General features: G+C 35.0%; 1 protein-coding gene across 1 annotated transcript in view; it reads left to right on the top strand.

Annotated features, from left to right (window-relative positions):
* Nucleotides 1-25,916, top strand: part of CPS1 (carbamoyl-phosphate synthase 1) — a 118,843-nt gene that overhangs the window by 16,466 nt on the left and 76,461 nt on the right. The window contains exons 2-13 of the mRNA XM_010354916.2: nucleotides 297-406; nucleotides 3,315-3,459; nucleotides 4,404-4,493; nucleotides 6,700-6,756; nucleotides 9,588-9,680; nucleotides 14,997-15,086; nucleotides 17,064-17,192; nucleotides 17,758-17,864; nucleotides 18,709-18,847; nucleotides 19,747-19,824; nucleotides 21,368-21,466; nucleotides 22,305-22,400. Coding sequence (XP_010353218.1) covers nucleotides 297-406; nucleotides 3,315-3,459; nucleotides 4,404-4,493; nucleotides 6,700-6,756; nucleotides 9,588-9,680; nucleotides 14,997-15,086; nucleotides 17,064-17,192; nucleotides 17,758-17,864; nucleotides 18,709-18,847; nucleotides 19,747-19,824; nucleotides 21,368-21,466; nucleotides 22,305-22,400 — 1,233 coding nt within the window. The remainder of the gene's footprint in view (nucleotides 1-296; nucleotides 407-3,314; nucleotides 3,460-4,403; nucleotides 4,494-6,699; nucleotides 6,757-9,587; nucleotides 9,681-14,996; nucleotides 15,087-17,063; nucleotides 17,193-17,757; nucleotides 17,865-18,708; nucleotides 18,848-19,746; nucleotides 19,825-21,367; nucleotides 21,467-22,304; nucleotides 22,401-25,916) is intronic.

A 25,916-nucleotide genomic window follows, 5' to 3' on the forward strand; every position in this document is an offset into this window, starting at 1 on the left:
TAAAGTGAAGTATTTCTGGCTTGTCAACAACTCTACAAGTAAGCTTAGAATAGACAATGTATCTGCATGCTTCAGTTCCTCTTCCAAGAAAACAAAACAAAACATCTGCCAGTTACAAGAGCCATATATCTGAAGAAAAGTGACAAGTAATAGGAAAGCAACTGGAAATCTGGACATTGTGGTTTCATTAAATATGCTATGCCTTTATTTAATATATCTGTGTATTTTACCTTTGGAATATTTTTGTGTGTTTTGTATTGTGTATTCTGCTAAGATTCGTGCAACTGTTTTTTCAGGCACAGACAGCACACATTGTCCTGGAAGATGGAACTAAGATGAAAGGTTACTCCTTTGGCCATCCATCCTCTGTTGCTGGTGAAGTGGTTTTTAATACTGGCCTGGGAGGGTGAGTAATGCTTCTTTTCCAAGGCTTTATGCTTCCTCTATGTAGAGAAATAACCGGATGATCTCACTCGTGGTGGCAAGTTGAAATCACTGCATCATAATAAGACTTCATATTGTCCTGAAGTTGCACCGTGCCTTGTGCATAGCCTACTGCAGCCGTCCTTGAAAGAAAGTTAGACATGAGTGTCCTGCTACTGTAAATGAAAGACAACATGGGCATGTTGGTGGTCCCTTGGATAAAGAGAACAAAATGAATTCTAGAAACTTAGATTGTGAGGACACAGGTTATGTGAGATTACCAAATGGTTTCTGTAAGGGGAGGTAAGGGTCTAATTAAGGTGAAAATTGGAGCAAGGAAAAGAATGGTTAGTACATTCTAGTGTCATTTCATTAGGAAAGAATCAATTTTGCACATCTAATATGAAATACTATAAGGAGATAAGAAAGTCCTTGAGTATTTTATGTAATTTTGCACCCTAGTAAGAAAGTTGAAATAACAGATACATTTATTATCTTTAATCAATGAGAGAGCAGCTGTGTAGATCTAATATTTTCAGTAATTATCAACTGTGACCTGCCTTAGTATTTAAGACCTGCTAACATGTACAGCAATGAAAATGAGAGTTGCTACAGAAATTAAGTGGCTGGTTTTACCTAGTTAATAAATGTTTGTTCACCTGGGAATCAGGAGGCTAGATTTCTAGTCTCAGTTCTAAGGATAACTAATTATATAATATTGGGAACATCACTTAAGCTTTTTGAGTTCTAGTTTCTTCATCTAAAAAGTGAGGGGGCTGGATTCGATACTAATTTAAACTGGGGATTTAAACAATTATGTGTCTTAAAAACATGACTAGATTGATTGAAGGGGTTTCCAATAGAGATTCAATCCAACTAGTATTCTATGAAATATTTGATAAATTCTTTAGAGAAATTCGAGTTAGCCTCATAAAGACAAGGGGGCATTAGGTTCACAGATACTAATTGACCAAACTTCCATTATATTATTAATTTATATTCTTTCTTAAGCTCTTGCCTCCTTGTGTGAAATGAAGAATATTAGATGAGTTTTTAAATAGTTCCACTGGTGAGAACATTAAATTACAGTGTATTGAAACCTGTTTGCAAAGTTTTGCTTCACCAGGCAATTATTTAAGCTTTTCGACAGCACTAATTACTAGCTGTGTTAATATACCTGCCAACAAACAACTGTTTAATATAGATCAGAATGATGGAGGGCACTAGAGTTTTCTTCTCTGTGATAGAGTACAGGTAATAAATCTTGTCACATCACACAAGTCAAACAGGAGCTGATGGATTAATTTGCTCCCAACATTGTAGTTCTCTAAAACGAAGTGTATTTATTCATTTACTGAAGAGTATTGTAAGCATATGTTTAAAGGGAATGGTCAGTTCTTTTATGGAAAGAAAGAAGAAAGAGAAGTAAAATCAAATTAATTAAAGCATTTTTTTGATGTAGGAAAAGGCATTCATTTATAAGATTAGTCCATAGACCTTATTTTTCCATTGAGAAATGCTGCTTTCATTCATTATGTGCCTCACTCAGTAAGGTGGTTGATAATTAAAGGGGTTATTTTGTTTTTCATCTTCAAGCAATGCATTTATATTGTGGGCAGGCCTTGGTTAAAAAATTATCAGTTCCTGACAGATAAGAGACAGCTGAGAAATTAACTGATGGAAGCTGTGGATAAATACCACAGCCCTCGAGTCACCTTAGGGATTGCAGAGCTGGAAGACTAAGTATTTTGTTGACAAAGTTAGTTCTGGTAGGCATTAGTCTGGATGGTGTTGAAGAATTTATGTTGACTACTGCCTGTGTTAAACTTTATTGGTTTCAAAATCGTTGATTCTGTCCCCCTGAGCACCTAAATTCACTTTCAGTTGTAATCCACAAAAAAGATTTGGCTCAACTCATTTTGCAGAAAGTGAACATAGAAGAGAGCAGAAAAAAGCCCCTGAATTGTAATGTATTCCAGTGCATAGAAAAAGTGTAGATAGCTCCTGGTATTTATGGGAATAGTGTTTCTTCTTCTTAAGAATAAGAAATGTGTGTGTGTGTGCATATATACACATATGATATGTATATGCACACACATACACACACGTGATATATTTGTATTTTTCCTCTCACCCAAACTTTAAAATATAGCCCTCCTGCATTCCTCCCTAATTACCTATCAGCATCTTTTAACTTAGAAGTCAGAAAGGCCTCAAGTCAGGTCTGTCAGATGAATTTTTTTTCTTAGCAGATAATAACTCCCAAACTTATATGCTTCTTTGTAAAATTAAAATATTTTAAAAATCAACTTTATTGAGTTATTCTTTCATATAAATTAACTTACTTACTTTAAATATTCATTGGATTTTAATAATCATATATACTCATGCAACCACCACTAACACAATCAGACTACTCTTCAGTATCCTAAAAAATATCAAGAAAAGCTTTTCAATTTTTTGATGGTTACTATCTTGGTGAAACTGGCAGCCCTCAACAGTAAATATCAGTTTGGGCTCAATGATATCTGGTAGGCCAGGGAAGTCTTTAGAGTATCTGCAAACTTTAAATAGAGCAGCAATATTTTAAAAATTAAGATGCTAGAAAGGGATTTTTAAAGGAATTTAAAAATATTAAAAAATTGAGGGGATAAAACTTATATGAAAATATACCTTGGTATTCATGAGCTGGTTTTTCTTTATATCAATTATATCATGGTATAAATTTTTATATTCTGTCATAAAATTTCCCTAGGTTTGCTAAAATCTAGAGACATTCTTGTTGGATTCTTCTCATTTTCAAGGGTTACATAATTCAGAGCGTGTATGCAGATTATAGCTTTGTAGTTACATACATTATTTGTTGATAATTTTTTGGCATGTTTACCCAGGTACCCAGAAGCTATTACTGACCCTGCCTACAAGGGACAGATTCTCACAATGGCCAACCCTATTATTGGGAATGGTGGAGCTCCTGATACTACTGCTCTGGATGAACTGGGACTTAGCAAATATTTGGAGTCTAATGGAATCAAGGTAGTACCAGTGATGGCCATTTAAAAAGTCTCAATTTGAAGGAATATAGTTAACTTATTCTTAAGAATTAGGATGGCCAAAGTTTCTTCCTCGATATGGTAGTAAAATCATTAAGCTCAAGTATTCAATCTTATTCCTAGGTATATGAGAATAATCTTTAACTTGACAGTATTTTGAGTTTCATTTCTTAGGGCACTTTGAATTTTAATGCATTGGATGAAACTTGGCTTAACTTGAAAAAAAAATGTTGTTATAAGTTCAAATAACAACTGTGCTGTAAAATAATTGGGGAAGAATCACCTTTTAAAAGGAGTTTGGTGATCAATTCTGTATCAATTATTTGCTTTTTAATCTTAATCTCTAGGGGATGATTTAAAGATAGCTTTTATGCCAGTCTAAAAGTAAACATATTAAGATTTCCTAAACAAGATAACTTTGAATACTATCTTAGGAATATATACCATATGAACAATTCAAAAATTTATATTCCAAATTCAATCCTATTTTTTCACCATTTCATTTTTGAATGACTTCAGCTGATCATTTAACTTAGTTTTCACTATTTCTCACAATTTCCCATCAATTTTTTTCTCTCCCTTAAATGTAAATTAAAAATGATTTTGTTCATCATGTGCATTAAACCAGTAATTGTTAATTAAATTTTTAATTTTTTTTGCCATGCATGTCAGAAGGGGGACCTAGTTTAGCCTCAGGATTTACCAAGCCAGGTAAGCCTGCTCCCTCTCATGATGGTGAATGCAATAATTATGTATTTTTAAAAAAGGGCTTTTTTTTTTTTTTTTTTTTTGCTTCTTCTTGTTTTCAAAAATCCTAAGTCTCATGTCAGTGGATATCATAAAACTTAAAAACAAATGCAAATTGACTCACAAGAGTTAGATAATATTTTGTGATAACCTCTTTAAAATGACTGCCTGTCTTTCTAGGTTGCAGGTTTGCTGGTGCTGGATTATAGTAAAGACTACAACCACTGGCTGGCTACCAAGAGTTTAGGGCAATGGCTACAGGAAGAAAAGGTGAGAAATGTAATAGAGCATCCATCATCACCTAAGGAAGATTGAGAAGGTGCCTGTAGATTCAGAAGTGACAAGCAGACAGAGGAAGATCATGTAGTTTGGGATCTTTGCATTTCAGAGAGGGATTCCTTCTCTTACTTTATAAACGCTGAAGTGTCTGGATTCCTCCTGAAGTGCTGATGAGCACATATTTTCAGTTTATCCACTAGGTGGCACTCATACATGATTGGTAGCATTTCACATTTGGGAGAAAGGGGGTAAGATAAAATTTTAGCATTTTCTCTTTTTAGTAATTGAGTCTTTTACTCTCCTTCACTGTTTCATCTAGAATGTAGTTATGGAAAGTTATGGAACTTGCTTCATGGGTTCTAGTGTTCTAGTACCAGCTCTTCTGTTAACTGGTTGTGTAACTTTGTGCAGGTCACATAATCATTCTATGCAATACTTGTGACATCTCTAATTCTTATGAGTATAAGCAGATTACCATCAAGTCTCGTTGGGCTTCAACATTATGACATGTAATTATATATAATTTCATTTGAAGTATTAATAATATCAGAAAGGGGTTATAAAACTTTATCTTACACTTTTAGTTTAAATATTAATTTCTTTTTCTTTTTCTTTTTTTTTTTTTTGAAGCGGTCTTTCACTCTTGTTGCCCAGGCTGGAGTGCAATGGGGCAATCTCAGCTCTCTGCAACCTCCACCTCCCGGGTTCAAGCGATTAACCTGCTTCAGCACCCCCCCCCCACCCCCACCCCCGACAGAAGCTGGGAGTACAGGAGCCTGCCACCATGCCTGGCTAATTTTTTGTATTTTTAGTAGAGATGGGGTTTCACCATGTCTGCCAGGCTGGTCTCGAACTCCTGACCTCAGGTGATCCACCCGCCTCAGCCTCCCAAAGTGCGAGGATTACAGGCGTGAGCCATTGCGCCCAGCCGTAAATATTAATTTCTAGTGAAATAACAGCATTTGCCTTGTTTGGATGTTAGAAGTCATCTCCAGTTTTGCTGTAGCTGCTTTTTGTTCAACTGCTGGGCCTGATATTGACAGAATTTTATTCTAAGAAAGTGCTGCCTCTCCAGTGAGTGTCTATCTATGGGGTGTAAACACTGCTTTTTTTCTGACAAATAAAAAAAAATCTTGATCCTGGCTTTTTAGATCTCATTCTTTCTAAATTTTAAAAGGGAGAAGAAGGCATCCATATCATATCCTGGGCCATTGTCATTTTCTTCTCAACTATTATCTGAATTTATCTTCCTTATCCGGGCAGCTAATTTCTGTAATCGTCATTTGGGAGACACTTTTCTCCCACCAGCCCCCCACAACCCAAGGTTTCCTTTTCCTTTTTGTTGTTTAAGACCCTTGCTCTCATAGCTTCTCCATGTCAGAACTAATAGTTTTAGTGTAAGTCTAGCCAATGGCTTGTAAGTTCGTTTTTAAAATGTGCTTTGGATCTTCTTTCATGATCACAGACATGTAGAGTAGAAAAGAATCCAAGATAATAACCAGTTCACCTCCTTCAATTTACAGTTGAGAACAAATACATCGCTTAAACATTTCTCAGATAATTAGTGGAAGAAAAAAAAACTAAAACATGTTTGCATTTTTCTAACTTCTTTTTAAAAATTTTTGTTTTAATAAAAAGCCTCCAGGGGAATAGAGCCTGTTTTCTTGATTCCTAATTCATTACTCTTTCATTATACCACATGTGTCTCTATCCAACCTAGTCAAAGAAACAAAACAAATGGTGGTCTTGCATGATGGACTAATAGGATGATCATGTTTTAGAACAACATTACTACTCAACATGGCCCTTCAGAAAAATGTGTTGAGGGCCTACTCTGTGCCAGGAACATTTAGCTCAAAACACAGATTTGCATATTATTGCTTATGAAGTTCACCAGTGTGATTTAACTTAATTAACATCCTGGATTAAAAGCAACCGAAGTGTAGCAGAAGATTGATGTTCAGAATTTCTCATTTCTTACTCTGAGAAAGAACCTGGGTATTAAGAGTCCTATGCCTAACTGTAGCAACAATTTACCGTGTTCCGACAACACAGTCACCCTGGGTCAGAGAAAAGAAAGAGTGGAGAAATTATTTACTGCCCAAGAAGATAGATGAGGCCAAGTTTGTAACTTAGAAACAATATGCTGGATTTAATTTCCTCCAATTTCACTGTCACTACAATTTTTTTCTTATAGGTTCCTGCAGTTTATGGAGTGGACACAAGAATGCTGACTAAAATAATTCGGGATAAGGTATAATCATCATCTTTAGCCAAATCTATGTTTCTTCGTGTGTGTGTGTGTGTGTGTGTGTATGTATGTTTCTCTCAATGTCTAAGGGATCCATTAATATGTAAAGGAGTGAATCTGGCCAGCCTCTGCTATTTGGGTGTCTGTTATTTTGCTTTACTATTTTCACTGTAATTTTCAAGACTGAATACTTGATTGGTATGTTTTTAATTAAATGGACTTGATATACATTCACCTGGCAGTTTATTGAGTGTCCACCATGTGTTTTTTACACCAACAAGTCAAGGCATTTATAATTCAGCTCATGTGATAGAACTTTAGTGAAACAAGTGGAAAAGGTAACAAACTGCATAACAACGTTGCCTGAAATGAAAACCTATATGCTGAAAAATACACTCCAGGAAGTGTACAGCATTGTTACAATTATTTGTTTTGTCCTTGTGAAAGAGTTATCTGTTAAATTAATGCATTATCTTTCATGAATGTGCCAAATAAACCCTGCATGCGTTACTTCGATTATATAGTCTTTGTTGAGACCATATCAATGACCAAGGTGATAAAAGGGAAGGTTATCTTTTGCTTTCATGTCTGATTGCTACAACATCTGACCCTTCCTCTGAGAATATCTCACCACCATCTGCTTGTTGAGTTTATTATTATTTTACTTGAAATTTCCATATTCCAAATCAGAAAGAAACATTACTTCACTAATGTTAACTAAATTCCCCAAATGCAGCTAAAGTTTTCTTGCTAAATATAATTACATAAAAATAAAAAGATAAATGATACAATTTGAAACTATGCTTGTGGGCTGGGTGCAGTGGCTCACGCCTGTAATCTCAGCACTTTGGGAGGCTGAGGCAAACGGATCACTTGAGGTCAGGAGTTCGAGATCAGCCTGACCAACATGGTGAAACCCATCTCTACTAAATATACAAAAATTAGCCAGGTGTAGTGGCACATACCTGTAATCCCAGCTACTCAGGAGGCTGAGGCAGAAGAATCAGTTGAACCCAGGAGGCAGACGTTGCAGTGAGCTGAGATCACGCCACTGCACTCCAACCCAGGCAACAAGAGCCTGTCTCAAAAAAAAAAAAAAAAAAAAAAAAAAAAAAGTACATATGGGAAAAGGAGTCTTCAGAAAAATCTTTTGTAGATTTCTTCTTAGGATACAGGCTCTCTGTAAACAGAAGGAAAAACAGCTTTGAAAATAAGAACATGTCCAAATACCCATGACCAGAAGGAAGACAGTGAGAGTTTACGCCGTCATTCTATCCCATCTCTGATTTTATTCACTCTACCATGATTTTCCTGAGAATAGGTGTTAGTGAAATTATATGTCCCAGGGAGATTCTTATGTTCTCTCAGCCTAATGATGTGTGTGAGCAGTAAACAATGACGAGGCTATAAGGGCGGGAAAGGAATACAGTTGGGAAAATCAATTCAGATGGCAGAATTGGCAGGTTGAATAAAATATAGTCAGGCCTAATGATTCAGGAAAACTTTGCAAGACCACACTTGTCTTTCATGTGATATGTTAGGTTAAAATGAGCCCTCCTTTTATCATAGGCAGTTAGGTTTTCAAAATTGGCTGAATAGATTGGCACAGACAAAATAGTATTGCCTCATATTTGTTTATCAGTGATGGTGGTTCATATTAAAATGTATATTATGGCTTTCACTTCTATTAATCTTAGTTTGAAAAGTAAGATCGTATTTCATTATGTTTTAAGAAAAGGGGAAGGAGAACTGAAAACCAAATTTCAAAATTAGGGATCCATAAATATAGACAAGGGATTATGTGACTTGGATTCTAAAAGTCAATACAGGCCACTATGAAATTTAGTAATCTACTATGGAAGTGAAAGGTGGTTTTTAGGTAGTGTTCCCAGACTTAGAGGCAGCACTCTGAATTTAATAATAGCACTGAAATAACCATCATGCTTGCATGACACATAGGTACTTTCTCCTCTCACTTACCCCCAAGTGACTTTTCCCCCAAGAAATACATTTAAAAGGGAAATGAAGGCTTCCTTCTATTTCCTTCAATGCAATAATTTTGTCAGAGAAGGGCAAATCAATGAATTATTTTGAATTTTTACCCCTCAATAAAATCTCAATTACTAAATATAGCATATCATTTTTCTAAGTAGTTCAAAGCAGACTTACTAAAAAATAAGTAAATCTCAAGATATAGCTGAAAAAAACATGACATTGTCATGTTCAAGCTAGCAAGGGTAGTTTGCGAAAACTTTACAAAGGGTTGAACATTCTTTAAATTCAGGCCCTTAGGAACACTTGGACATGAACATGTCTAAAATAATGAATATTTTCGTTGCAAATTCTAGAAGTTTATGACTTATGTTGCATTTCGTCTTTGTGAATTAATATTACTATCATAGTAAATGAATTCCCATTCTTTTTATTTTTTTGCTATTTTTAGATTCCTTATTATCTCAATAGATTTTTTTGGTCCACTTCTCTCATGAAATGTCTTTAGGTCATATACACCGAGGAGTGTAAGTTTACTAAATATCCCAATTTGCATCAGCCCAGAGCCTGGAGACCTGAATTCTGATGTCTTTTGACTTTGCCTACATCAGGCAATGGTGTCAGCCCTAGAAGAACTAATTGTATTTCCAAGAGTATTTCCCAAAATGCATGTGCAAATTACTTAATCTTTTCAGTTTGAGAAGACGAAGATCTTCCACTGATGATTATGAGTAGTTATAAAGACATCTAAATCTTGGAGCAGCTGTTTTAAGTCCCTTTGAGTTTATCTTGTCAACACCTTCATCGTTGCTTCCTTTTAACTAAATTTTTTAATTTGATAGGGTACCATGCTTGGGAAGATTGAATTTGAAGGTCAGCCTGTGGATTTTGTGGATCCAAATAAACAGAATTTGATTGCTGAGGTTTCAACCAAGGTGAGGGGTTTTCCTTTATATTTTTTAAGTTTTATTTGATCCTGTTTAGACCTTTCTTGAAATATCAAAATCTTCATTTAGGCAGAATTTATCTTCCAGAAGCACCAGTGTTGAGGGAAAAAAGGGATCTCATAGCAGCTAAAATACACATTACAAAATTCAGTGCATTTAAAGCTGGTAAGTTTTACTTACAGGCTTACATGGGAAACTTCATGCCCCGATTTAGAGGATTCTTACTATTATTTTAGTGTTCCCTCCACCTTTTTTGATTTTTCAGCTTAGGATTTTAACAATGTCAAATAAAGGGACCACTGAATTGCCAAAGTGATGAGGAGTCAGAGCTAGTAACCTGCCAGAGAGCCAAGAGAATTTTACAGAAATCAGGTACAGTAATCAGAGTCTGGGGCATTTTGTACAGGAAAAATATTTTTTCATATACTAAAGATTTATTGTGTTACAGCTTTGTTTCAAAATTAATGCTCATAATGATGACTGAGTCACCCTAAAGTGAAATACCTTTAGTATACATTTATAAAAAGGTACAGAACACATTTTAGAAAGAAGTTCATTGGTTTTGATTGAAACCAATGTTTCGAATGTAGGTGTGAGTGAGTTTCTTGAGCTGCAGTCTCTGTCCTTGGGGAACATAGAGCGTTGTGGAACAAGCAAGCAAGTAAATCACCATGTGCAGAATCCTGTGATAAATGCTGTCACTGGAGTGTGCATAACATGCTGCAAGGGCAAGCATTGAAATGGGATAGGTGGATCAGAGAAGGCTCCGTAGAAGAGTGAGCCTCGTTCCGAGACACAAAGAGCGGATAGCAACAGTTAGGTCGATGGAGAACCAGGAGAACTTTGTTTCAGGCAGAAGGAATGGTTTGCCAAGAGGCATAGAGGTACAGAATAACATAGTATGTTTGAAGAGTTATGCACAGTTTGGGATGGCTGAACAAAGGGGTTCACACCTACTGGTTTACACACTTGGGCAAGGATGAGTGGAGATGGACTGACTGAAGCTAGGTCTAGAAGGTTTCATATCATTGGCTAATCAGCACTTCCAGAAACTATTGCCAACTCATTCAGTGTCATTTTGAAGCAAAGTAAAACTGAATAAAAGAGCAAGCAACTAGAAGGTTATTGTAACTTATTGGAACAAAACTTACGAGAGCCTGAACCGAGCAGTAATAGCAAGAACAGATATAGCAACCTAAGCAGCTTATACAAATGGGAGAAGGAGGGGCTGAATGAGGCCGGGTAAAAGATCATCCTATTTTCTCACCTAAGGATTTCAACTAGTTTGGTTGAGCATAGTGATTATGTCATTCGATATCTGAGATGTTTATGGGATACTGCTAAGAAATATTTTTTAAAGAAAAGTTTTTGATCCACTTTGAAACTTAAAGGAAGAATTGCTTCCTTCTGTATTTACTACATACAATGGGAGATAAAAATAGAGCTTCTCTTTCCAAGGACTATGTATTCGGTTACCACGGGGCTTTATATGTGGAGAATTTAGCCCTGTGGAAGCCTGTGTGGCATCATTGTTATTGGCTGGTTCTACCTTGGGGTTTATTTATACTATAGCAGAGATGGCTACAAACTTCCCTTCCATCACCAGTGTGGCAATGGAGTCTCTCAGAGAAACCCTACTTTATCCAAGTAGAAAGTGAGTGTTATTTCAACAAAGGCGATTGAAATTCTTTGACAGGAAGGAATAGAAAAAGTACATGTGGACACAAAGTTTGATTTTTAGATAGGTTTATTCACTACAACATTTTATTCCTAGATATAGCAAACATACACTTTTTTGCCTATGATATTTCATAATTATCATGGTCTATTCAATGTGGTAGCTCTGGTCTTTGAGGAAAATAATAACAACCAAGTTTTTTTGAACACTCAGTTAATTCTCATAAAAACTCCATGTCATAGATGAAGAAATAGGCTTAGCAAGTAAGTCTATATAAAATCAAATGTAACTTGCCCAAATTTAGCATCAATTTGAATTCAAGTGACTCCAGAGTCTCTGTGGCTAACCTCATGCTATTTTTCTTTGCATTTTGATGGGGGTTTGATGGAAAAGCCTTACAAAGCTCAATTTCTAGATTTCTGTTGCATGAATTCAAGAAACCTCTTCAAGACTCCCTGTGAACCTATTTTCTATTTGGCCTGCATCTTACAAGGTCTGAATATGTTTGCTTCTCTACCTACGAACCTTTTCTCATGCTTTCTTCTTCCCCTTCTTGTCTAAAGAAGTCGGTTTCAAGAGTCAGCTCATTGTTCCTTTGTGAAGCTTCCATGACTCAGCTCACCTTTGAATTCCATGTCATTTAATAAATAGCTTCAGTATAACAAGGATCATATTGAATTTAACTCTTTGGAAAGATTGTCTCTCTCACTTGTCTTGGTTGGCTTTTTGAGAGGAGAAGCCATGGTTTACTTACTTGAATCCCCAGCACTGCCCATAGTACCTTTCACATGGTACATGGTCAACAGATAATGAATAGATAAAGGAATATACAAAGCCAGTATATGGTAGTTAGAGTTGGTGGTAAAGAAATTGCATATTCTTATTTTCCCTTCAAATCCTTTAATCAGTGTTTCTTATGGTTCTATGACCTCCATTATTCATATAATAAAATGATCATTATTAATAACTGTGTCTTATTGATAAAAAATAGGCACAATCTGTTGAGTACTTATTATCTGCTAGGTTTCTTCTAAATGCTTTACACTGATTAACTTATTCCATCTTCAGAGCAATTATATGAGATGGATATTATTAGAAACTCATTTACTGATGAAGAAACTGGGGTGTAGAGAGATTAAATACCTTCCTCAGTGTGAATGGCCACAAGATTTATATGTAGGAAGGCTTGGTCTAGTGTCTACCTTTCAGAAAACATCATCTCATACTGCCTTTCAACATACTACAAATAATGGTTATACTACTAACAGTTATACTATTAGTAAACATCGTTATACTACCATGTAATGATATTCAAATAAGTTTACATTGTTTCACTCCTACCTTTTACATATGCAGAGTAAGGATTCAAGAATTTTAAATCAGAAATGGTAAAATATGTGAATATGTGAATATGCTGGAAACAGACTCTTCTTTTACGGGTATCCTACCCCCTCCTGTGACCAAACCTTGTCACTGAGGGTCTTTAGAAAGGATGTTCCCACGCCCTTCCTGACACCTGTTCATCTTGGAAAATATTCATGTTGTGATACAGCACCAATCAGAAGGAGTATAGAGAACATTTCGTAAGGAAGAGTTCCAGTGTAACAGTTTTTAAAGGCTTTAAAAAAAAAGTTATTCAAAGAGTCAAATAGTCTGATCAGTAACATGTAAGACTCAGAGGAAACACACATTGATATTATCTGATATTCCGGCTCCTGTCACATGAAAATGAGAGACAAGGGTTTGGGGTTCCTATAAATTAGTACTGAGTCTTGATGTCCATGTCGGGCAGGGATGTGCATTCAAAACGTGTTGTTAAAGAAAATGAATTTTAAGTTAGATATGTAATTACTTATATGTATGGAATTTGATCAGGGTGTTTGCAATATTCACTTCTGATTTTTAACTTTAAAATTGGTCCTATTCATATAACTTCCCTTTGTTTTACATATTTCCCTGTGAAATGATTTAGTTTGAAACACAGCATGATAGAGGGTGATGATAGATGATAGAATATTAGAATTGAGAACTGCCTTGGTGGTTTAGTCTACCATTTCCTAAATTGGAAAACAGTGGTGTGGAGCAGTTCATCTTAAAAAATTCTGTGGTCAAGCAAGGTTGAAAAATGCTGCATAATATATTCCTCTCTCGTAAGTCCAAACACAAATCCATATATGCAAGTATTCATGAGGTCTTGTGTAACTTCTGTTATTCTTATGGATAGTATTTAATGTATTTGTGTAGAGACCAGCAAAAATGAGCATATCTGTGTTTTTATGTATGTCAAATCAAGGGAGATGCTGCAATGGTGATTGCTGGCTCTATTGTTTCTTAATGCCAGTGCAATTAAATAATGTTACTATAGCTATGATAAAATGTGCATTTGTATCAGGAGATTACATATATTTTGTGAGTTTTGTTTGGCTACATGCCTTGGAAATGTTTATAACTTCATTCATTGTCTTGTAATTACAATTTTCTGTAGCTACAACTAGATGGTAATATTGCTTTATTTTATAGCAGAAGTCCTAAGGTTAAGAATAGATCTAAACTTTTTCAAATTATTTGGTGAGAAAGAATACCTGTGGCATTCAATTCAGCAATAACTCCCCCAGATCATGAAAGGATTGGGGTATGTTTTTTCCTTCAGAATAGTCAGTGGGAGGGAAAAAAAAAAAAACCATATAGTTTATATATTTTTTCCTCAACTACAGTCTAAGGATTATAATTTCACATTCTATATAGACTTAGTGGAGAGGTAGATATTTCAGTCAAAATAAACTGTTCTTTCAAATATTCAGTTTGTACTCTTCATCTGAAATTTTTCACAAATGATGAAATCATCCTAAATTCATAGTGTGCTAGCTAACAACTCTCAAAGCAGGAACCAGTGTGTGTGCCCAGCCTTCTAGGCTTTCTCTCTATTTCTATTATTTCTCCTTTTATGACTTTGGGGAGTTGCTTCTTGGGTTAATGCCTGTGAAAATAGATCTGCTTCCCAGCCGTGCTTTAGACATAGATAATGATTATGATATGCTCTGGGGTCTTTTCATGTAATCTACCATTTAAATGCAAACAATTGCACAGCAACCTAAAGGAACTGGTGGTCTATACCTGCTTAGCAATTCCTGTGACTCTCATACTGATTTTATCCATTAGGCCCCACTGAAGAAGCCTAATGTACAGTAATTCAGCTTTACCCCATTCGATCTTTAGTGCAAGTTGAGGATCAAGTGGTATTTAAATGTATCTATTGCTGCATCTGTCTAGTGCTGAATCAGGCAATAATACTTAAACATTTCATTGCTATTAGTTGTTAATGAGGCAAAACATGGGAAAGATGGTTAACTATGGACGCAACCAGTTACTTAGAGATCATTGTTATTACTGTAATCAACAGTTTATATAAAACAGTAAAGTCTTTTTTTTCTCATAAAAAAGATACAGTCTGTGGCACTTGCTGTGCCTTTCTTACAAATTGTTTGATAACTGCCAGTCACTCCCTAGTAGTTAACAGTCAATCTGTTACCAATCTAAGTGCAAAGCATTGTCAGATGTGTTTATGGTTTTGGTCTGTTGCCCATAGCTGGGACTTCCCTCTCATTCTCTGGTTTTTAAAATGGCAGGATGTCAAGGTGTACGGCAAAGGAAACCCCACAAAAGTGGTAGCTGTAGACTGTGGGATTAAAAACAATGTAATCCGCCTGCTAGTAAAGGTAAGTCATTTGTTCATCTCAAAGGTGAGGGTTTGCCATATTGACCATTAGTGTTCAGCCAATTTCCTCTGTCACAGAGGAACGTATGCATTCTTTCAGAATGTCAGGGGTCTACACTCTTCTTGTTGCTTTTGATTTACAAAATAACACATTTATTCCTGTTCAAATTAAAGATATAGACTGCTATGGTTTTTCTTAAAAAAAAAAAAAAACCTCAAGGGCCACTAAAACGTGGAAGAAAATGATGACTTTTCTTGTCATTAATTGACTGGCAGTCTAAGATGCATCATGTTCACTTTTTTTGTGGTATAGAGATGACCAAAAAGCTAGAGCCTGTCTGATAGCATCTTCTTCGGGCCTACATTTATTATGCACCACATGTTTGTAGGAATCATGCCCTGACACAGTGTGAACTGTCACAGTGCTTTTATATCAACTCTTAGACAACCAGTTAAAATTAAACCTTAAAAATTATCAAGGAGAACTTAACCATCATAATAATGTTTCTTAAACAAAGTTTTGTTAGGATTTTTCCTTCTCCTCACTCCTCTCTCAGTCTGTCTCTATCCACACATCTCCCCTCCATACACACACAGACACACACACACACACACACATTTGCATAACACCAAATTAGCATGCATATTGGGAGATTCTTCATTGTACCTCCTTATTAGAGAATATCAGCAATATTCAAATCATGATTTCAAATTCTTTTCAATTTTATTAGCAAACATTTGCATGGATAGCATGCATGGTAGCAGATGCTGTGGATGACCTGTCTATATCTCACTCTCAAGTTACCATTTTAATTCATGTTGCCCATCTTCCAATTTCTAATATCTATATCTCTTTGCCTGATGGCTGGAGCCTATTGGCAGGCAGTAAATGGCATAGAATTAATGATCTCTGGAGTAGCCCCCAACCAAAACGCAGAAAGAGCCAGTGTTTAACTACCGTGGCTCCTTTGTCCCATGGATAGACAGTCTCTAAGGTAACTATTCCACATGGGCTCTCAGAGTGCCCTAGTGGGCTTAAACTTCACTTATCCCTAGTAGTAACTGCTTGCTAATGCATACTTTATTGGGGTGTTTCATGATGTCACTTCCTCTCTGATTAGAACGAAGTACCTTCCAAATAAGCTTTTATTCTCTCAAATCCTTGTTTCAGGAAATGCTTCATGGGAAACCCTCAAAGACACCTTCCTATGTGCTTTTATATTAAAACAAATTTCTAATTTTTCCATTCGAATATAAATCTTACAGATAATGAGAAAACCCTAGGAAAGAAGGCTGGTTAAAATTTGATAAGACAAAAAGGCAAGACTGAAAAAGTTCTGATGTGGGCCAACTTAACATTTTCAGAAAATGGATTTGTACTTTTTTGCAATTGGTAGTGTGAAGGTAACCTACTCTCCTGTCAGTCCAATCATGGCATTTATAGGCACTGAAACTTCTCTTGAGTGCAGGACAGTGCATTATCTATTTTTTCAGGATCAAAACTTTTCATGGTGATTGTTTTCCTTTTTTTTCTTTCTTCTTCTTTTTTTTTTTTTTTTTGAGACAGGGTCTCACTTTGTTGTCCAGCCTAGAGTGCAATGGTGTGATCTTGGCTCGCTGGGACCTGTGACTCCTGGGCTCAGGTGATCCTTCCATCTCAGTTTTCTGTGTAGCTGGGACAATACCTGGCTAATTTTTGTTTTATCTTTTTTGGTAGAGATAGAGTTTTGCCCTGTTTCTCAGGCTAGTCTCGACCTCCTGGGCTCAAGCAATTCTCCCATACCTTGAGCTTCCCTATGTGCTAGGATCACTGGCATGAGCCACCAAACCTGGCCCCAAAGAAATTTTTGCACAGCATTGTTTGAAATGTTTACAAATTTTTCCTTCCTTTTAAGGAAGTCAAGCGAAAGTCTAGCAAAATTATACTTTGGCAAAGAAACATGTTATTAAATTCATCATTCTTGTGTCTCTTTTCCAGCGAGGAGCTGAAGTGCACTTAGTTCCTTGGAATCACGATTTCACCAAGATGGAGTATGATGGGATTTTGATCGCAGGAGGACCGGGGAACCCAGCTCTTGCAGAACCACTAATTCAGAATGTCAGAAAGGTGCAGTGAACCTGGAATTAACATGTATCTGTGTGGGAGGTGGGGGCTTCCGCTCTGTACCCTGAAAGGGCTGTGATACATTTTATTTATTTAGGCATTTTTCAATGCTGGTATTTGTGACTTCTGAGGCAGTGTCAGTAGAGATATTCTATAGGGGAACCAATGAGGAGAGAATATCAGAGAAAATAGGGTTTTTCTTCAGGCAAAGTAACTTTGGGATCATGTCCTTGAGTTAAAAGAACTGGAGTCCAATGGCCAAATGTATTTTGCCCTACAGTTGTGAAGTGACATCTCATGGTTCCTCAACATGACCTTGGGACCCATAAGACCTGCAGGTCTCTAAAGAAATATTAAATCCGATTTAGTTTAGTCTGAATGTAAAGTACATATTATTGAATTCTAATGCTACAAGTTTGTCAATCATGTCCTTTTTTATTATCTCCTTTAATTCAGTTACTATTCTCTTTACCTTCTTAAGAAAAAAGGATACCTTGTTTTTATTCATTCAGAAGCAACACTTTTTGGAACTGTACTAATTGGTTAATAAAAATTCTCCCTGATTTAGATTTTGGAGAGTGATCGCAAGGAGCCATTGTTTGGAATCAGTACAGGAAACTTAATAACAGGATTGGCTGCTGGTGCCAAAACCTACAAGATGTCCATGGCCAACAGGTGAGGTAGTTTCACTTTTGCTTACAGTAAACCAGTTCTGACATATTAACTAAGTACAAAGAACTCAGAAAACTTACCTGCCATTTCTTTAGAGTAAATAAATAGCCATACCTTACATGGTTGACAGTTGACTACCTGATACCACTTTTATTGCGTTTTTGGAAAGCAGGCTTCTCTAATGATAACCTTGCTATAATTTAAAGTTATTTTCCTTCCCTTGGCATAAATTGAGGTTATAATACTCAATCAAATGATACTTCAAGGGAAATTGTTCTGATTTTAAGCCTGATTTCAGAACACTGTAACATTTTCAGAAGGTAAGTGTGACTTTAGAACCCAGAAATCTTTAGATCCTCTTGGTTTCTCATTTTTTTTTTGCCTCAAACAATATTAATTTATTAAACATCAGGCTTTCCCCCATGGTCCACCCTCTACATAAAGTATAATTCAGGTCTAAGCAGTCCTCTATTTGTTATCTCCCAATAACTCTCTGGCTTTAAAATTATTGTAGTTCTCTTAAAATAAGTCACTCATATTTCTTAGTTTCTGTTAAGCTGGTGAGCAACCCTTTTTGTTATGAGCGCAATGTCCCCTTTTCTAAAACTGATTATAGAATTTAATAGACCTGTGTATTTAACACTCAACAAAGCTTCCTGAATTGATTTTTGTTGGGAAAATTATTGGGATTAACAATCTGTGACTTTTCTCACAGACTGATTTTCACTAAGCAGTTGAAATTTTAAATTTTAATAGGCTTTACTTTTTCACTGCTTTATAAGGAATACATTTATATTATCCTCTTCACTTTTTCTTTTCCCTATTGTTTTTCTCCTTTTCTTTCTAGAGGGCAGAATCAGCCTGTTTTGAATATCACAAACAGACAGGCTTTCATTACTGCTCAGAATCATGGCTATGCCTTGGACAACGCCCTCCCTGCTGGCTGGAAACCACTTTTTGTGAATGTCAACGATCAAACAAATGAGGTAAATGATGTCAATAAACCTGTTCAGTTGGTGATGAGAAATGCAGAGCTTTTAAAAATAATTGATACATAAGCATTGTATATGTTTATGAGATACGTGTGATATTTTGATACATGCATATCATATGTAATCAAATCAGACTCTGATGACCATCACCTCAAACATTTTTTAAATTTATTTGTATTGAGGACATTTCAAATCTTCTCTTCTAGCTGTTTTGAAATGTGCAATAAATTATTCACTCAGAATATTCACCCAGAATTTTTAAATACACTGTGATGCAAACACCTTTCTACTGTTTGTTGGTGATTTAGTTGAGTGTTGAAAAACAGTTATAGGTTTTCTCCCATAGCCCTCTGTGTTTTAAAGTCATTTCTCTCTCTTATTCTCTCATCAGTTGACTTGTTAAGATTCACTATATGAGTCATTAATCAACAACTATCTTATACATTCAATGTTAGTGGGCTGTTGGTCCAAATCTGTTTGAGCCCAGTCTAGGTGGGTCTCTGGGACTTTCTTGGGACTGGTGTAGTCTTTAAGAAGACCCTTGGAAAAGTAATTTAGGACCTGAGGATAAGATGAGGACTTGAATTTATTCTGAACAGAACCCAGAGGGGTCCCAAAGGCTATAGACCAAATTTGTTATTTATTTATTTTAAAGGAAAACACATTCAGTTGAGTCTTCATTGACCCATTTTCCATACTTATCAAAATGGTCAGATATGTAAGTCCTTAAGAGATCAGACCATGTTACTTAATAGTACTGTTAGTTACAAAAATTTTATCAAGCATCTAACTCAGTTTTTAAATTTGAGCTTTATTGTCCCCTGAATAATACATAGCCACACTTGATGTTCACTATTACAGAAGGAATTTCTTCCCATTTCTTATTCCTTTAGGGGATTATGCATGAGAGCAAACCCTTCTTCGCTGTGCAGTTCCACCCAGAGGTCACCCCAGGGCCAACAGACACTGAGGTATGTTAGAAAGATGAGGCCTATTATGTATGTAAAAAAAAAAATGTGGAAATTCAAAAAAACCAAAATAATCACCCCAGATGATCTTGAGCAGAACGTTCTCAAGAAGAGTGCTTTGGTAACACACATTTTGTATTAAAATCTCCCCATGAATGTCACAGAGGAAATTTTTATCTTTTTTAAAATTTAAAGTGGGAAAGCCCTTAAGAAACCCGAAGCGATGCTATTTTTATTTAAACCCATTATCATTCTAATATATTTAGTTCTGAAATTTACAATTGTTGTACTATGCAAATGAATTCCCTATTGCTCTCTCTCGGTCTCATGACTGAAATGAAATTTTAATCCCCCATCTGTGACTTCACAAAAATCCCTATGGCAACTGGTTGTGTAGCCACTAAGGGAGAATAAACAGCAGCAGGAGAAGGAGGGGAAGGGGTGTGCGGGGGAGAGAGGGCATGCATGCACATACATAGATAATTCAGACAGCTTCAGAAAAGAACCACAAAGAATGCTTAGAGGAGTTTTGTATTTAATCTAAATATTTTTACTTTTTTTGTGTGAGCTCTTAGTTCATTTTTCAAGCACATCTTTCCAAATAAATTCTTCGGGTGACATCCAGAAAAATCTGAAGTCTATTGTGACTTCCCCACACCCAGGGACCTCCAGTGGCAAATCTTCATTGTCAGAACTCTCAGAAAAGACTTCTAGGTAAAATGGGGAAGAGAATAAGAGCTTTCTTTCTGCAAGCTCTGCTCTACTCTCTCGTGTCTGAATTGCCTTTTTAGATATCTGTATTTTGTTCTTGTTTTAATATTATTAGGAAATACTGATTCTTAATAGCCAAAATCAGTATTATATTACCAACCCATGATGAAACTCATAAATCAAATTTAGTTATGCGTATCATCTAACACATACTAAGTAGTTTTTTAATTTAAACTTTAAATTAGCATGTATTAGTACTTTGGATTAGGAACATTGCAATTAAGATATGTAATAATATCTGCTATCACATAATTCTTTTTTGTCTTTCCAATAATTGCAAAATGAATATTCTTTGCTGTAATTTGTCATATCTAGTGAAACAACAGAAGTAAATCCTTTGGCGAAGTTTAAGAATAATCTTCAGAAATTGTTTTTTAGAGCTGACAGAAATTTAAATTTAAATTAGTATTTCTAATTTTCTATATCTTAAGTGATATAGCTTCAATTGTTATATCCACCTAGAATTTGATTTAGAAGAAGCAAATGATATACAAGTTGCTATAAACTTGGCATTCTCAGAAGGCATCTGATATGTTCATTGCTTGTTGGAAACTTCTTTCTTATAACACTGGAGGTGAACAGAAGTGTTTATTTGATTAAATTCTTATACTAGTAAGATATGTAGTTATTGACAAAAAAGCAAAAAAATACATATGCTATACTAAAAATTATTTGTTGCTTATCTGAAGTTCAAATTTAACTGGGCATCTTGTGTTTTATCTGGTGAACTTAAGAATTTTGAAGCTTCTAACTAGTTAGTTGTATTTTCTTCTAGTACCTGTTTGATTCCTTTTTCTCACTGATAAAGAAAGGAAAAGGTACCACCATTACATCAGTCTTACCGAAGCCAGCACTAGTTGCATCTCGAGTTGAGGTCAGTATATGGGCTTGTCTTTGGTTTATGAATTTTGGATTGTCCCTATCATGTGATGACTTTTAAAAATTGAATGATGTAAGGTATACTAGCATTTAATAAAAGATGACTGATAATATTGTAATAGTCTGTCATTTTCTAACTAATTATTTGGTTCCTTCTTGATGATGTTTTGTGGAACTTTCATGGTTTAAGTTAAAATAATGTCTTTTCTAAAGTTTACTTTTTCCAGAGTAGTTGTAATAACATAACAAAGAATAGAGTTTAGTTTAGAATTTATTTCCCATTATCCACAAAGCCATAGCTCTATGTAAACATGAGATACATTTCAGACTACAGAAGCATTATAGATGATAGAGTTCTTTTTGTTTCAACTAGAATACCTGTTATTCAAGGATTAATATAACAATTGAATCCTTAAGTTGAATATGCATATTAGTATGATAAGGTTTTTACCCATTTCCTTTGTAAACTGTATACTTACATCATTATTTAAAATTTAGAAGGATGTATGTGTATTTGAAAAAATACCACACATAGATGTATTTATATATATGTACATATTTTTAGATATCTATATATGTTTAATAAAATGTAAACCTCTTCCAAAAATTTTTTACTTAAGTGAAAAACCTTAATAAACTTTGGAAATCACATTGAAATTAGAGATGTTTTAAATTATTAGTCTTTTTCCCTATCTATTACATATTTTTCATAACATTAGACCTTAAATGACCACATAAACTCAGACAATGTGGTTTGTCTTCTCCACTCTTGAAAATGCCTTATTTTCCCCATTTTAGCAGTAATAACAATGTCTTTTTCTTATTGCTTATAGGTTTCCAAAGTCCTTATCCTAGGATCAGGAGGTCTGTCCATTGGTCAGGCTGGAGAATTTGATTACTCAGGATCTCAAGCTGTAAAAGCCATGAAGGTGAGAGAATATGATCTTCGTTAGAATTAATATGCTTCCTTTAATGAGTCTAATTAGTATTTTATAATTTAGATTTATGACACTACCTCTTTTCAAAGTTGCTATAATTATTTTCCTTAACTGTGCCTTTATAAATCTTGTATTAAAGAAGCTTGATCACGAGCAAGAATTTCAACTTTCTCAAATGTGCACATCTGTAAATTGAGGTTAGATTAATCTCCAAAATTATTTAGGTTATTGCCTACTTATAGGGAAAACATATATAAAGCCCACATTTATTGATGCTGTTTATTTCTTTTGAGGCAGTGAGCTTTTCAAATATACTTGTCTTTTATGTGAAAGAGAAATTTTGGGCATCTTTGCTGCTTTAAAGTCCTTCAAGTGCTCTACAGGATGCTTTGGGTGTCTCTGTGGTTGAAATGGGAAACTCTGGTTGGAGGAGCAAGGGCAACAGTACATTTTGTTCAGGTTTTAGAAATTATTATCTGTCACTAGGGGACACAGTTCTCTCATCAGTGCCTGGGAAATGGGATGATATGGCAACATTTTCAAGTAGAAAAGAGGATTTGATACACAGGTGTGGAAGGACATCCTCCCTGTTTCTTTAAATCCTCTGGAGATCTCTCAACACTTACTGTAGTAAAATAAAACTTTAGAAAAATTCTATTGTATATTTAAGGTATTTCTCTTGAGGAGTTCAGTTGGTAAGCCTCATTATGCTAATCAGGCCATTCAGAGGCAATGTGAGCTCTTGGTGACATTGCCTCAGGTTTTGCAGTGTAATGCCATTCACCAGAGACCAGGCTAGTAGAGGGCAGCATAGAATGGCAGAAAAAGACTAGGACAGCAAACATGGAACAAACAGTTCGCCACAGGTTTTCTTTCTGTTAATATTCTATAGTCAAAGATTTTCACCTGATGGGTGTCTGTTGAAGAAGTAGAACACAGTCTCAATGAGTTTACTCTTTTTCCCATTTGTTTTCTTTCTTTGTTTTTAAATACTCTCCTCCATTCACGTACATGTACACTCACATATTTTTTGGAATACATTTTCAAAATGATGTTTTACTTCTTTGTATTATGCTTTAATTTCTCATTAGATAATTAGAGACTGTCCAGTGGTTTAGATTAGTTAGAACACAATCTAACTGTGTTCAGAGTTTAGAATACTTTTAACTAGTATACAGTTTTTATTCTATTTGGGAGTTTTACAAACAATTAGAATTTTTATAGTTTGTATTTTAATGTGTTTTACATCAACTGGGTAAAGTTATACATTTTTAACTAAAGAACAGGAATTATTAGATTATATTGTGATCACTTAGAAGGTTAATAACTAGAGATGAATTTTTAAACTAAAAATATTATAATTGGCACATATATTGCAACAAGGATTAGAAAAATAAAACAAAATGATTTAAAATTAAGATGGCTTGAAATAAGTTTTAAAATAAATGAATACTCATGTGTATGTATAGGATCTTTTCCTGTATAATTTGACTTATAAAAAAATCACCATATTCATTGTATAGCACATTCAGAAAAATACTTAAATATACTAACATTTGTTGTCACTTTTCTTTAGTAGTGAGGCTTTCTATAACTTCTGTTGCTGATGTGTTGTCAGTTGGGACTCAAGTATTAAAAATCATCCCATATTATAAAAGCATTTGCTTTTATCTGTTTGTATCTTCCTGACATTTTGTTAATAATATTACTCTTAAAATCTTGAGAGATGACTCATATTGAGGAAAGAACATAGGATTTGAATCATAACACTTGAATTAGAGCCCTAATATTGCCACTTATTAGCTATGTGACCTTTAGCAAGTCATTTAACCTTACTTAATCTCAGTTTCTTCATCCAAAAGGTTGAAATCTCTTTCATAGTCTTGGTATAAAAATCAAATACATTACTAAAAGTACATTACAAGCATTAATTCACTATTTGAATTTAAAGCAGCATAAAATATATTTAATGTTTTATTCAGATCCTCCCCAAAGATATGTAGGGTTTTCAATAATAATTTCTATACCTTTATCTGAATATGTTGTTGACTTTTTAGAAGAACTTAAAATTGACCTGCTAATGTATGAAATAATTAGAACCATCTGGCTGTATTGTATAATAATTATTTTGCTAAGTATCACCCTCATCCTGGTTTATAATACAATTATCCTTAGTAGCCTACAAAAAGAATTATTTTGAAGGTCTCTCCTGATGTAAGGAATAAGATTGAGCTATGAATACCTTCATATAGATATATGCATACATACACACACACATGCATGTGTGCACATACATAGTTTTATTTCTTTTGCCATATGGTTTTTTAAATATAATATGTACAAACAGTTGTATAATGTTCTTTGTTAAAGCACTACAGCAAGCATGAAAATCTGGAAAATAAATGGAAACCAGCAGAAGGCTCTCAGTGCTTCCAGCAAGACGGGAGCACATTATTCTGCATTTCAAATGTACATTCAATGTTCTTCTTAGACAAATAAATAGAAGGGGGAGCAGCTTTATTTAACTTTTATTTTAGGTTTGGGGGTAACACGTGAAGGTAAAATAAGATCCTTTTTGAATAAGCAAATATTGAGGGAATTCATTACCACCAGACTTGCCTTACAAAAGATCTTGAAAGGAACACTAAGTATAGAAAGGAAAGACCGCTACCAGCTGATACAAAAATGCACTTAGACACACAGACCAGTGTCACTGTAAAGCAACCACACAAACAAACCAACATAATAACCAGCTAATAGCACTATGGCAGGATCAAATCCACATATCAATACTAACCTTGAATATAAACTGGCTAAATGCCCCACTTAAAAGGAATGGAGTGGCAAGCTGGATATAAAAGCAAAACCCAATGGTATGCTGTCTTCAAGATACCCATCTCACATGTAGTGACACCCCTATGCTCAAAATACAGGGAGAGAGGAAAATCTACCAAGCAAATGGAAAACAGAAAAACAACAACAACAACAAGGGATACAATCCTAATTTCAGAAAAAACAGATTTCAAATGAACAAAGATTTAAAAACAGAGAAGGGCATTACATAATGGTAATGGGTTCAATTCAAGAAGATCTAACTATCCTAAATATATATGCACCCAACACAGGAGTACCCAGTTTCATAAAGCAAGTTCTTAGAGACCTGCAAAGAGACTTAGACTCCCATACAATAATAGTGGGAGACATCAACACTCCACTGTATTAGACAGATCATCGAGGCAGAAATTTAACAAAGATATTCAGGACCTAAATTTGACCTTGGACCAAATGGATCTGATAGACCATTGTAAGAACTCTCCACCCCAAAACAGAATATACATTCTTCTCATCACCACATGACATACTCTAAATTGTAAGCAGCTTTCATATTGCCTGTAGTTCTATTTTACATTTACTAATTTAAAAGTTTTGGAATATGTTATTCTTTTAAGGTTGATTGAACTACAGAGTTCAGTAGTATTTGTGGATCTCTAGATAAATTGTATAGAA

The sequence above is a fragment of the Rhinopithecus roxellana genome, chromosome 14, assembly GCF_007565055.1.
Source record: "Rhinopithecus roxellana isolate Shanxi Qingling chromosome 14, ASM756505v1, whole genome shotgun sequence".
NCBI lineage: Eukaryota > Metazoa > Chordata > Mammalia > Primates > Cercopithecidae > Rhinopithecus > Rhinopithecus roxellana.